We start from the raw sequence: 15,507 nt of genomic DNA, 5'->3' as shown, positions 1-15,507 counted from the left end.
TTTAACACCGTCAATATTTGTTTTTTCCCCAGTAACACATCTATTCACCATTACCAAACACACTCACTACACAAACACACCTGTGAGACACTATTTATTGTAAATGAAGACAGTTTCTTCTCCTTTTAACTACACTCATGGACACAATCGTATTTTAGGATATTTTCTACTTTTCCTTTTCTTTCTATAGGCCCTTTTTTTTTTTTTTTTTTTTTTTTTTTTCCCCTCTATTATTTTTGGGCCATTTATTTTAAATTTTATTTTGTCCCATCTTTTCTTCCTGGCCTTTTGAACTCGTACAAGATGTACGAAGTTCCTTTTTACTCTCCTCAAATACGAAATTGCCCCTCTTTCTATATACCTTTCCTTCGTACCTATGCTTGATTTTTCGCCCATCGGTGCAGAAAGACTTAGCGGGTGCAAAACAAGACATCTGTCTACTTTGTCTGTCTGTCTGTCTTAAGCTTGGACCACGGAGGAGGTGGTAGTTTCAAAGTACCGAAATATTTTCAAACAGCATCTCAAACGTTGTTTGTTCTAATTTATACAAAAAGAATATGGCTTAATACGTCTCAGAATTTTGTAGAAAGGGATACTGATTTCTGCAAGTGCTGAATGAAATTTCACGAACTTGCCCATTGTCTTAGTTCTTCCGAAAATCAAATCCTTATAGCGATAGTTTCCTGTTATTGCATATGCTGTTTTCTTGTGTATCTTAAAATATTTTGCGTGGACTAGCTGTAATCTGAAGAAAGCTGAAACCATGAGTAATCCTCATAATAAAATAACTTGCAGTTGTGAAACTTGTAAGTCATTTCAAGAAAGTGGTGCCTTATGTTTACGAGCAATGCAGCATATAACGGAAAAACCTTATGTATGTGATATGTGTGGAAGGAAATTCGAAAAAGAAGAAAACTTGAAAAAGCATATACCTAAACACACAATGGCAAGACCTTTTGTCTGTCAAATATGTAATGCTTCATATTTGAAAAATCATAGATTGCAAAGGCATATGCGTGTTCATACAGGACAGAGAATTCAGTGCGAGAACTGTGATAAGTCTTTTTTACAAAAGACTAGTTTAAAGGAGCATATGTATTATCATACAGGGGTAAAAGCATATGTCTGTGACTTATGTAATCAGTCATTTGTGAGAGCTAGAAGATTTAGGCAGCATGTACGTTCACATACAGGTGAAAAACCAGCTCATGTGTGTCCTATATGTAATAAGGTATTAACACAAAAGTATTATTTAAAGGAACATATGTATATTCATACAAAAGAAAAAAATTATGTTTGTGACATATGCAACAAAGCATTTGTGATTGATAAGAAATTACAGAAGCATAAGCTTACTCATGTTAATAAAAAGTTCTGTCTATGTGAAATATGTGGCAAATCATACAACAGAAAAGTTAACTTGAAGATTCACATGCTGACACACACAGAAGGCAGGAGCTTTTCGTGTCCTGTGTGTAAGAAATCTTATACACAGACAGGTCCTTTAAAAGAACATTTGCGTGTTCACACAGGTGAGAAACCTTATACATGTGATGTATGTCAGAAGTCATTTGGAAATCTTCGACTTTACCAAGAACACATGCGTATTCACACTGGAGAGAAACCTTATACGTGTGATATTTGTCACAGATCATTTATCATTTGGAATGCTTTAAGACATCATATGCGTACCCACACTGGGGAGAAACCCTATGTTTGCAACATATGTGATAAGTCATTTGCTTTAAATAGTAACTTAAAACAACATATGTATATACATACAGGTTATAAACCTTATCAATGTGATGTGTGTAGTAAATCATTTTTGAGGAAACCTATTTTGGAAGCACATATGCGCATCCATACGGGTGAAAAGCCTCATGTGTGTAACATTTGTGAACAGTCATTTAGGGTAAAGCAGAGTTTAAAACTGCATATGCTTGTTCACAGTGGTGAGAAACCTCATATGTGTAACATATGCAGCAGGAAATTTGCACGAAAACCTTCTCTAAAAAGGCATATGAACACTCATTCACTCGAAAAGTCTTGCATATGATAAAATAAAAATTTAAAGCACTAGTGAATTCAGTAGAATTCTAGAAATCTGCAAAGCTTGGGACCAGAGGTTGTGCGGATTTCAGGCCAGAAAAGATAAAGTGTAATATTCAGACTAAAAGTGCAAAATGAATAAGGCGTATTAGATATATTTAATTTAATTATTATGTACATTATTGCAATAATTTATTATATGCATTAAATTATTATTACTTAACGATTTCGCCTCGTGCAAAGATTTCCGGTTTCGGATTCCAGTGTTAGAATCACTGTTGCTATAAAATTTCAACAGCTTTTCTTTTATTTTTCTGTATATCATACACAATTGTGTTGCAATTCCATACCATTTTGTTATAAATCGAGGAGTAGCACCTGCTTCCATCTTTTGCAGAGTTTGCACTTTTTACGTTACCGTCAATGCAACATGTTTTCGTTTTTCAACGTTGCAAGCAGTAAAATCACGAGTGCATTTCTTATCTGTCATTGTATATAAAGGGCCGAAATTAAAAATATTCTTAATTTATCCACAAAATATCCGGATTAAAAAAAAAAGGCAGCTGTAAACAATCTCGTGAAATGAAATAAGAAAGCTCAGAAAATACAACAACGTGAGTCATGAACTTGGACATAGAGTTGAGTGAATTGTCTGCTTTTTTACCTCAATGCAGATTTGAGGGGAAAAAAACTTATCTTATTTATTTTATCTTATTTTTTAAAACTTTTTTATATCAATAATTTGGTATTTCCGTTTTTGAGTCATTATTCGGTAAGTATTTTTTTCTTGAATATTTCGCACTCAATGTTACGGTTTCCGGAACCTATAAGCTGAATGTTTAGGAACTACTCTGATATGCGCCCTCAAGTCCCCAAATTTCTCGCCAAACATTTTTGGCGAGAAACTCCAAGCTGCCATATTGCTATCTAAATTTTTTGTCTACATTTCGAACTTTAAGCCTAAAACGTCTCCAAAAACACGGTTTCGCGAATGCAAAAATCACGTTTTGAATACACAATTTTAGCTAAAAATCCGAAACAGAAACAAAAAATTTAGATAGCAAAATCATAAAGTTTCTAACCAAAATTATTTGACAAGAGTCCATGTACACAGCGATATGCTTTAACTTAAAAAAACATCTACGAATGGCACAATCTAGGCAATGAACAAATCTACGAACTACGCACACCTCGCTTTAATAAATTAACATAACAACAATAAATTTCAAAGAATACCATGTAAACAGCATCATGTTTAAACTAAAAAAACATCTACGAATTGCACAATTTAGACAGTACGCATTAATCAACAAAATAACTAAAATAAATTTCAAACAATTCAAAAAAACAATAACGACAGAAATTTATACTAAAAAAACAATGAACATAACATTCTACAAAATAAGAATAAAATAAAATGCACTTACCGAACAGCAGAAATACAACACTTTTTCGAACAGCAGAAATACCAATTTCATGCCGCCACGTAATCACTATCGTATTTATATGACAGCTAGACACACTATCCAGAAAATTTATACTGTGGTTCACGATAAATAGAATTACAAATAATCACAAATTCCTACTTCTATCATGCACAGCCACTAAAAATAATCTCCCAGACCCTCTTTCCACACCTCCAAATACCCACTGCCCTTCAACAGGATGGCCACGATGATATTTCTTTTTGCCGAACTTCAATTCAACGACTTCCATCATTTTGTCTTTCCCCCCTAGCTTCTCAGACGCAGAGCATAGCGCAAACCAGCGAAAGATTTTTCAACGTCAACAGGGTTGCCATACAACACGCAATCGCGCCCAAACTCAGCGCAGAACACATTTCGCCACATTTGGTGAAATTAAGGCGTATATCAGAGTTGTACCAATGTTTATATTCTGAGAGGCAACGCGGATTTCAGGAGTTGGTGGATTTTCGGTATTTGACTGTATTATGTTTACACTTTTATAATTTTTAATAAATTTTCTAGAATATGCAAATGCAAGGTGTTTGTATGCATTTTTAAAGAATTAAATTAATCATAGTGATACCCTTCTGTTATCGGGACTGAATTCAGAAATATGTGTATGCATATGTACGTACATGCATGAACACATTCATCATTCATGATACATACACAGGGTTCGTAGTAGTCCTTATAAGTGCTTATAAGTCCTTATATTTGAAAATAAAATATAAAGGCCCTTATAGGTGCTTACTTTTTCTTTAAAGCCCTTATTTTTTTGTTTTTAGTGCTTATTTTTTTGTTTTTAGTGCTTTTTTTTTTTTAATAAACGCGCTATTTTTCCCCATACCAAAGCCGAAACTAAATAAACAACTTTTCTTAAAGTTCAACTAAAAAGTTCTGATTTAGTTTTTGCTGCGCGCATGCGCAAATCACGTGGTTTTTGGTGAGAATTTCAACAAAGGGTACAGACAGGTGCCCGTCGTTCTATTGGTCAAAGTATTGCGAAAGCAGTAGAAAATTCCGCAACATTCGGCATTCTTTTCCTCCCACCCAAATACTACACACGTTTGAATTTCTTTCAAGATCTTAATAATTTGCATTCTCGTTCTGCTTGGTCAGTTCATATTCGTGTTTATTATGATCATTATGCTTATATTATAAGCATATGTATGAATGTTTATAATAACATAGTTGCAGTAATGCCGTCTGTTGAAAATTAGAATGAAAAACACCCCAGTTATTTAGTTCTTTATTCTCCCAATACCGGCAGTTGTTGATTCCGATGGCGTAATGTCATGTAGGCACACATTGCGCAATAACGTTTGCGATATTTTGCAGAGATAATTAATTTTGATGTTCAGTCCGAGATTTGTTTATGAACACTTACTAACTGAAAGAGTTTTACTGTGCTTGCTAAGCAGAATATTCTTTATTCCGTTGGTTTATTTTTATATAATGCACATATTGAAGTGCCAAAAGCATTTATTTAGCAGAAAAATCTGAAGAGCGGCTACAGTCTACCCCCCCTTCCGCTCCTTCAAGTTACGCTCGACTGTCCGAATATTCGCCAATTCCAAGTATGCTGATTAGTTAAGCTTTTACTGTTAAAGATGACTGCATGAAGCAAATTTCTATCTTCTGATTTCAGAAATGTTCCTCTTTTTTACTTAAATTACTTTGCTTGCAATATCTGTTGAGAGAAAACTGATATACAATGAAAATTTAGAAAATGTTCAGAATTTAGATTTAAATATCAATATGAGTGGAAAAATAAATTGTATTTATTATTAGGTTCCAAGCGAATACAATAAATATGCCTTATTATTATTTATTTTCTCTATTTTGAACTGAAATTTCATCATTAAATCTTGTAATGTAGTTTAGTTCTTCATAGTTTTTTTCCTCTCATTGTAAACTAGTTCTGTAAATTGAATTATTATTTAAAATTTAAAAAAAAAAAGTTATTATTTTCCGTGGTTGAGGTAATGCTTATTCTCTCTTAATAAGTACTTCATTTCTCATATTTTAAATTACAAGTCTAATTTTTAAGGTTATGCAGTTGTGTATGATGTAATTAGACAGGTGCTTATTTTTTTTCTTAAAATGTGCTTGAAAAGTCCTTATAGGTGCTTATTTTTTTAACTTAAATGTGGCTATGAACCATGATTCATACATTTCTGAATCAGGTCCCCAAAACAGAAGAGTATCCTAGTTATAATGAACGTAAAATTTTAAAAGCAAGCAGCTCGGTAAAACTTTAGAATTCAGTTCTTGTGGAAGACGAACCTTTTGTTATTTGACAAATAAAACAATATAGCTTGCATCTTATTTAATTCTTCTGTCGAAACGGTCGCAATATATATTTTGTTCATGTGGACCTTATGTATCCAGATGAATAAAAGTTAATTATGATATAAAAATAGATATATTGTTATGTTTTATAAACATATTTTATATTAGGGAACATATTAGGGTAAAAATATATTTCAGTATGGCAATTGGCCAGCAAGACACAAGTTCAAGATGGCAGCTACATAAAATCAAAATGACAAGTCAAAGAATTGCATAAACTCTGTGTCCATGTACAGATCGATCTATTTTCACTTAAAAAAACATCAGAGAATAGCACAAACTCGGCATTGTACACTCCCTTGAGTCTGCCCATGTATACATTGATCTATTTTCACTTAAAAAAAATCAGAACAAAGTTACTCATCATCAGAATTGAACAAAATTTGTAGCTAATCGAAGCTCAATAAACTGCATTATAAATCACACAATGAAATAAGATAAAAAAAAGGAAATACATAATATCGCATTAACGTACTACAAGAAAATATTGACTTAACATATTTAGAAATATGGTAAGATAAAAAAACTTTCTAAAGTTATCTGAACAACGATATGCATACTGCCATCACCACATAAATTCACAAAAATAAGAGCCAAAAATATCCTCTGTAGTGTTGGACTGTTGGTGGCATTTCTTCCATGAACCTTTCTTGTGACAAAGCCATCTGAACGATCTTTACGTTCGACCAGATGTATTTTCTTTCTATAAATTTGACACTTTTAATAACTACTTTGATTTTCGCACTAAGTAAACCTTCATTTACACACCAGTCAATTAATGCTATTTCCCCCTTTTGTTCCAAATCGTGTAGAAACTTCAGATTAATCTCATCAAATACAGCCAATTTATGGTGTACAAGACAAAATAAGAACATACTTCCTGACGTCCAACGCAGAAATAAGCCCTTACAAATCTTTTTCCATCGGTCAAAAGTTACCATAAATGAAACAACAATTTGGTGATAAATGCAACAGCAACTTGGCCATAATATAAGGGACACCCTAAAATGTACATTAACCCATTTCTGATATGTTAATTTAAAAAATCTTTTTTTTTTTTTTTTTTTTTTAGCACTTTGTGTGTTCAGAAATGAATATATTGGCACATCGTTACTCTTCTGTTATTAGAACCAGATTCAGAAATGTATGTGCATATGTGTATACATATACATGTACATACTTGTGTACATGCATATGTGAACACATACGCGTATATATACTCTGCAAAAAAAAGGGGGACAGTTCTGTATCTAATGTTCTACTGGACCGATTGACGAAATTCAAATTGCGTTTTTCATGCCTCGAAAGTGTGACATAGGATATGTATGAGATTTATATATAGCATTGTTCAAATATGGAAATCCTGACACAAAATCAGACTTTTTCTGAAATGACATGCCATTTTTTTTTACCATATATTGATTCTACAATTCAAATTATGCCAAACTGCCAAGTTTTGTAAAAATGAGTAGTTTTTAAAAAAATTAGCTGTATTTATCAATATCTCTTTTTCTTTTATGAAACTTATTTGAGTTTCATAAAAAAAATTAGGTTTGAAATTTAGGTTCATTCCAAATAAAATTCATCCATTTTTCATGATTTAGTTTTAAAATTTGTATTTTTAAATAATTTTTATAAATTTTTCAAAAACAATTTTGTAACATATCCTATAAAATTTTTACAATCATCTTAAAGTAGATGCGTTTTGAAGGCCGTAAAAATTGCCAAACTATTGCTGATGCCAGTGCTGCCAAAAATAATTGCGGCAATCCTGACACAAGAAAGGAAGTATAATAGTAAATAACTATATAAGATTGATGTTTTAATTTAGATGAAAAGTTAATTTCATATAATACGTTTTTATTATTATAATTTATGTAAAAAAGGCTAAACATAATCGAATGGATGCCTGCATCGCTATTTCGCTGCCGAGTTATCGCTAAAGCATAATTTCATTTCATTGGTTCTTCAAACATAATTTTCTATAATGAATGATGCCTTTTCTTTCAAAAAATTTTCGGTAAAGTGCAGAATCGCCCACTTATTTGTTTGCTGCTTTTTACAAAGGTAAAAACAATTGGGTTTTTGTCAATTTTTTTTTACTTTTTAAGTGAAAATAGGTCGATGTGTACGTAGATAAACTAAAGGGTGTGCGCTGTGCCATTTTTGTGCAATTCTGGGATATTCTTATTTTAAGTGAAAATAGGTCGATGTGTACATGGATACCGAGTATGTGCAATTCTTAAAAACGGGTCAAGCAGTGGGAGATTCTGCACTTTATCCAAAATTCTATTGCAGACTTTTTGTCATGGGCAATTCCCAAATTGTTAAATCCATAGGATATCAAAAAAAGGATTTAAAAATTAAACTAGTATATCAGTGGCATCTTAAGAAATATAGAAGTATATAAACTTACGCAATCCGAAATCAGCGCATACGCTAGATTTGGCGCTCTGTTAAATGGACGCGTTTGCTAGATTTGGCGCTTTTATGCATACATTTTCGCTGCAATTTTTATCCGTTATTTTGCAAAACGGAATAGTATCTGCATTTCTTATCATACCTGCAAAAAATTAGTTTTTTATTCAAAATTTTCGAAGATATATGTGAATTTATATATTGGTGTTTTTTTAAATTTTGCATATTTGTTGAGAGTGATAATGACGAAAATGTGGTTTACGTACTTTATTAAAATTATTTGAAAGTAAGATTGATGTGCCTTTTTTTCCCCCGCTCATTCACAATGTAAAAAGTTAGGAATGATATGACTTTTCCCCCTGCTCAGGCACAAGGGGAAGAAAAATAGATTGCCATTTATAAAGAAGTTCGCCAAGTGAATTATTCGTGGCTCAAAATGAAAAAAATGTGCTAAGTTAAATTTTTGAATGTCTCCATAAATTTCGCACCAAATTTTACAAAATTTAATATTTAGGCATAATTTGAGTCGTAGAAACAAATTATGGAAAAAAAAAATGGTATGTTATTTCAGACAAAGTCCAATTTTGTGTCAAAATACCTATACTATTTGGACAATGCTATATATAAATCTGATATATATCCTAAGTCGAGGTTTCGAGACACGGAAAACGCAATTTGAATTTTATCAAGCAGCCCAGTGGAAAAAGGGAGATATAGAACTGTCCCCCCTTTTCTTTTTTTTTTTCTGTGCAGTGTTTATGTATATTTCCAATCTGGTCTCGATAACAGAAGTGTAGCAATGCATCAAAGCAATATCAAATAGCTAATATGTGTAATTTGAGTTTATATTACTTATTGGTTCATTGTATTCATTGACACAAAATCTTTCTCATATTTTCCCAGATCCAAACAGCAGTTTAAAAAAATTATGTGTATTATTTTAAAAATTAATGTGCTTTCTTATTAGCTGCAACTCTGGTTTCAACATTCGGTAGAATTGATGTGTTTTTAATATATTTTCCAGTATTTATGTGACAATAGCCAAGATACATGTGTAAACATGTATATGAATTGCGGGTCTTGTCTTTTATCAAACGCGACTAGATATGAAGGAAATTACAATCCTAAGATGATGATGCAGTGGTTGCGGACGTGTTGAAAAGGTAAAATTGAGTGCTTGTCTTTACTCAAGAACACTGAGTTCAGTAGTAGTAGTCATAACAACAAGGTTTGTTGTGCTTTGAATGCAAAGATTAATGATAAAATTCAAAGACAGAGTATACAATAATGATTAGTCAAAATCAGTGTATACAATAATGATTAGTATGCTCTGATAAATTTATGAAAATTGGATAAAGAGGGGAAGTGGTCATACTGAAATAAATAAGTAATTAATTAAAATCATTTATCTCATAAAGAGCAAAAGACCAGCCAAACTGATTAGTTCTTAGGCCACATTTTATAACCATTCTGAAATTGCATATTATTTCACTTTGGAGTAACTGGATAATATTTAATGTATTTACAAAAAAGAATATGGGGAGTAGATCTACCTTTTGTCATTATTTTTGTGTATTTAGAAACTATATCTCCCAAAAAATGGCAGAAAAATAACTGAGTCCATACAGTTCTGATATTGACAGATGATAAGAACATTTGTATAAAACGACTTCAGAGTTTGTGTGTGGGCTTTTTGATGATTCCTTCAGTGAAGATTAGCTTTTAGTGCCACTTCTCTCTTCATAGTTTAAACCTAATTTCTTCCATTTACCATAAGAATATCAGCTAAAATATAGCTTTAAAATTAAATTAATTCTGCTTATAAGAATAGTTTGAAAATATTTAAAATTATATAAAGTTCCAGTTATATAGATTGCACTGGGAAACATTTGCAACACAATTTCTATAGTTCGATTTTTGAGCTGTTAAGTAGGCATGCAAATTTTAAAACATGAATTAATTTTTTCCCTACCACACTAAGTTTTTTTCTCTACACCATATGTGAATGTGACCACTGTCCGTGGCATTGAGCTTGGGTCACTGGAAGTACTACTAGAAGAGCTGGGGGTATTACTGTAAAATATAGCTTTAAATATATCCTAGTTTACCGTCAGCTATATGCCCAGTTCCATGCTCAGCTGAACTTCCATTGGCAGTTTTCAAAGAACTACCTTCTTTGGAAATTTGGAAATACAGGAATACCATTCTGGTGAACACTGAATTGACCCTAATGATGAAGATCTTGAAACTGAAGATGGTTCCGCTTATAAGAGATTTGACAAGTATGAGATGAAAGATTTGGGACTATCCAAAAAAGCTTCAGAGCTGTTAACATCAGTACTGCATAAGAAAACCTTGCCTGAAAAAGAAGCCAAGTTATCCTACTTAGATAAAGAGAAAGTTCGTTTCTGCAATACTTTCGAAGTGATGATGGATTTGTGTATTGCCATAACGTACATTGTTTAATGGAAGAGTTGGGAATTTCAGCCTTGGAGATTGTTAATCAATAGCTCATAGTAGAGCTTGAAGTGTGTTCTCCTCACCAATAGAAATTTATTTCGTGCAGTCCCAGTATGCTATTCAGTTTGTTTGTGTGAAAAATATGAAAACACAAAGAGAATCAATCATTGATTTGTTACAATATCACATGTACCAATGAATCATCCATGTTGACCTTAAATGTTCTGCTTCCTCCTTGGCCAACAATGAAAAGTATCAAATAACCTTTTTTTTTTTTTTTTTTTTTTTTTTTTTTTTTTTTTTTTTTTTTTTTGTGTGTGTGTGTGTGTGTGTGTGTGTGTGGATGTGGGACAGCAGAACTCATGAGAAGAATTGGGTGTGGTCAAATTGGCTTCAAAGATCTGACCTTAAAGCTAGAGTTCCAACATTTTATATCAGCCATTTGTCAACACAAAGAACTTTATATTTCCTTCTCTGTTTTACAAACAGATTTATATGCAGCAATTTGTTAAAGCTTGAAGCAATTTGTTAAAGCTTTGCTAATCAAATGAGACTATTTCAAACATTTCATCTCGTCATTTCCTAGTTTGTCATTTGAAAAGGTAAAGGCTGGTGTGTTTGATGATCCACAGATAGATGAACGTTTCATTGGAACAAAAGAATGCTGTTTGGCATTCAGAAGCATTGTGAAGGACATTCTTGGAAATACACAAGCACATAATTACAATGAAAATCCAGCAACTTTTGTAGAGCTTCAGAATGCTTGGTTGCAACATGAGCTTCAAATTGCATTTTTTACATAGCTATCTTGATAAATTTCCGAAAAATCATGCTGCAGTCGGTGATGAGTAGGGTGAGCGATTCAACAAAGATTTAAAAGTCATGGAGGCATGGAGTCAAGATGGAATGTATATATAATGGCTGAATATTGTCGTAGTATCAAGCGAGAATGTCCACTGGTGTTAAACACTCCAGAAAAAGCCATAAGCAAAAAGTTGTACCTTAATATGTATGTTTACCGTTTGGCAAAAAACTTTACTATTTCTATGAACGAAATGTAACGTACACTAATGATAGATAGTCTATGTATGAATTTTTGTTAACAGTATATTTGTTTTCCTTTTATTTTCCTTTATATGCTTACTTTGTATGACTTTTGAGACAAAGGGAGGTTATCGTGTAGCTTTAAAAGTTGATGTGATAGACAAAAACTGACAGTTAGGCTAACAGTTAGTCAAAAACAAGTTACAGAGCTATGACAATGAATTTACTGTTCCCCAGTGTTATCTTTTGTTTTTAGAGCATGTAAAATGAAAATTGTTATTAATAAATTTATGTTTAAATTTTTGAATTAAATAAGATAAAAAAACAATGCAACACTATACGTACCATGTTTATAATCCTTTTTGTCTTTACTTAATAGCAATTTTTTTCAAAAGTTATACAATAAATTAAAAATATAACATTGCTACAAACATCAGACTTTTATGTTACATATATTTGGAAGTCAGTAAGCTTATTTATTGGATGATATTATTTCCATTGCTTGTAATATATTGAATTACAAACACATAGATAACTGCCATTAATATATACCTTTTAAGATGATTTCCAAAGGCAGATAATGCTATTTTCAAATTATATATAATGTGTCTGAAAAACTATGTATGCACTTAAACAACCAGTAACTCAGTTTTTCAGTACTTGTGTATTAATGCACCATTGCTCAGCCTGTTAGTTTTTAGAGAAGAAAATGAATTATGCCTTATAATTTAAAAAAAAAAAATATTACATGTATACATTTTTTATGTTTAGGGATTTCTCCTGAAAATATTCAATAAGCTTACTTCCAAGCGAGTTTTTTTTTTTCTTTTGTTGTGGAGGAAAACTCACTACAATTGTTTTTAAGAATAGGCTCAAAGCAACTGTTCCCTTTAAGCGAGTTTGTGGCAAAATACTGTATTGCTGCAGAAATTCTGAAGCAGTACCTTCCACTGCAGGCCAATCCCATAAGAGCATATTTTAAAACTATAACTAACATATTTTAAAGACAAAAAGAAGCCATAATTTTCCTATAAAAGCCATTCAGATACAAAAAGAGGAACCTCGAATGAAAATGGTGATTTTGCTTGCTAAAATTGAAGAACTGTTTTTGGTGAAGCATTTCGAAAATTTTGGTGAATTGTACTGAGACTGTTGCATTAATGCATAAGTATAAATTTTTATGGATAATTTTCCAATTTTTAATGGATAATTCACTTAATTTTACTGAATTTAAAATAATTGATAGTATCAAACTAAGCTCTAAATAAAGAAAATTTATTCATAACCTGTTACTGGAAGTTTGAAAATATAGTTGAAATACGAAGACAGTTTAGAAGAAAGTTTTGAATAGCGCACTTAATTCCGCTTACCTTTATTCAAATTACAGATAAGTTTAAAGCAGACAGACCATTCAAAATGTGCACGAGAAGTGTTTTAGTAGGTGTAATTTGGTAAAATTTTCATTTTAAAATTCAGCTTTATTCGATAAATAAATATGCATAAGTTTCAACTAAGAAAGAACTTGATGTGGGTGATTTGCAAATAAATTAAACACATACATAATTTTTTTATGTATGTATTTTAAGGTTTTTTTGTAAATTACTCATATGAAGTTTCTTTCCTCTTCATTTATTGCAGTTAATTATCCAGTGTAGTAAACTAAGTTACTATAAGAGTTTAGATTTTGTCTAAATAAATCTGGCGAAGGGAAGCATATCTAGAATTAAATGTTCATTTCATTTTGTTTGTTAAAATTTTAAAAAAGTTAGGTTTATGGATTAAATTTCACATCTATTGTAATTTGAAAATAATATTTTAAATAATTTTTATTTTAATTTTTGGTTTTTAGTTATGTTTAGAAGGGAGCCTATTTTTTAAAAAATTAAGTATTTTATTAAAAGTGGAGCATACATTTGCACTAATAGCATTAAGTGAAATTTGAGAAAATGATGATGACTAAGAACTGGCAGATAGTTTCAGGCTTGAAAAGTCAGATTGAAAGGTCACTCTAAAGCAATTTTAAGAGATAGTATTATTATTGAACTGGGTGATTCAGTACGATCTTCCTTATTAATTACATTTTCACCATTTTCTTTTTTTTTTTTTTTTTTTCCTGGGGAAATGAATAACAAAAGTCCTCTTAAAATATTGCTTTCATGATAAAATAATAATAATAAAAACCCTGCCTTTTTATTTGATCCACATAATGAATACTTTGTCTCTTCTGTTGGGATTTGATTATAAACAAAATTGTTCACATTCACATTAGATTGTTTTTTAATGGAACGAGTGGACTTCTCAAATAATTTTTCATGTATTCTTAGGTGAAATGCTATAATGATTTCCACGTTTGATACAAAAATAACATGAAAAGATCACAACATTTTTATAAATTCATCAGATTAAAAGCATTATTAATATCATTAATAAATACTATGTGACCAATATATTATACAGTCAAAAGTCGTTAATTCGGACACCCATAATCCGGAATGATCTATAATCCGGACCTCAAAGCTACAAACTTTCTGCGCATGCTTCGCGTTGACGCATGCGCGTAAGACTTTTACGGCTGCGAATATGCGTGTGGGCATGTGCGTAATACGTTTACGCTTGCGCGTTTGATGTATAACGGACAGTATAAGCTAAGCTAAAATTAAATTCAGTTAATGTTGCAGATTGCGTTGTTCCTGAATCTTCGAATTGGATTCGGCTTATTATTTTTTGCAGACTGTTATAGCAATTTTATAAAAGTAAGCTTGAACTTTCGATTATGTCAAATAGAATTTCCGATATGTATTTACTAATATGTAAAAGATCTACAAAGCGAAAGAATGTTTAGAAGTCCATTAAAAAAAAGTGGAATTGCTGCAAAAAAAAAATGGATAAAGGCATATCCTTCGTTTCTCAAACCATTCCGAAATCTGTTTATCAATTTCACGCTGCTCTGCAGCCCGAGGGGGAAAACGCCGCGGCGCGCAATGAATTGGAAGTTAATCTGTCAGCACTATCCTTATCTTCAGGACAGATTTTTTATTTTATTTCGCTTATAATTCCTTACTAAATGTAGTATTTCATCTCGATGTACTCCGTCTTTGATATGATTTAAATCAAATTCCTCGTCATTATAATTCGCTTCCGATAAAGAAGAAAGTGATACAGAGGTTATTGAAAACGAAAAAAATTTTATTGACAAATTAGTCGGTATTCTCGACACAGCAATTATAGGACTTTAACAGCGGGACTTTGTAACTGAAGAAGAAATTATGTCTGTTTATAGAATTAAAGAGAAAGTATTATCACATAAAACGAAGCAACTTAAACAACTTACATTGAAAGAAATGTTTAATAAAGTAAACAAATAAATATTAAGCTTTTTTTTTTTTTTTTTTTTTGTAAATTTTGATACCCTTTAGATCATAATTGTTCTTAATTTCATAAATTACGGTTTCATACTTTTAATTTTATAATTTCTGCATGCCATCTTACCAGATTTAAACTGATGATCTATAATCCGGAAAATTCGATAATCCGGAATTGCCGAAGTCCCGACGAGTCCGGATTAACGACTTTTGACTGTATATAAATGAATATATAATATTGTATAAGCTTTATTTCATTACACAGAATTTGCTATTAACGATATTTGATGTTTAAGACAATATATCCGTAGAAGAGTAGGTTCAAATGCTCAACTATATATTTTAAACAAAAGTTT

The 15,507-nt window shown here is 31.5% G+C and overlaps 1 protein-coding gene across 1 annotated transcript; it reads left to right on the top strand.

The window, feature by feature from the left end:
- The first annotated feature begins 445 nt into the window (after nt 1-445).
- On the top strand, nt 446-2,275 carry LOC146994173 (uncharacterized). Its single transcript, XM_085826937.1, has one exon. The coding sequence runs from the start codon at nt 764-766 to the stop codon at nt 2,054-2,056; it is 1,293 nt and encodes a 430-aa protein (XP_085683063.1). The 5' UTR covers nt 446-763; the 3' UTR covers nt 2,057-2,275.
- Nucleotides 2,276-15,507: the final 13,232 nt, after the last annotated feature.

Source organism: Stegodyphus dumicola, chromosome 11, assembly GCF_044657685.1.
Source record: "Stegodyphus dumicola isolate Sdum_Otavi_A_Nest chromosome 11, ASM4465768v1".
Taxonomy (NCBI): Eukaryota; Metazoa; Arthropoda; class Arachnida; order Araneae; family Eresidae; genus Stegodyphus; species Stegodyphus dumicola.
Note: the sequence above shows the minus strand (reverse complement) of the source record. Positions and strands in the feature narration are given on the sequence as shown.

Bases quoted from the DNA above. Each gene is read 5' to 3' on its own strand.
- LOC146994173 (XM_085826937.1), top strand. From the start codon at position 764: ATGAGTAATCCTCATAATAAAATAACTTGCAGTTGTGAAACTTGTAAG.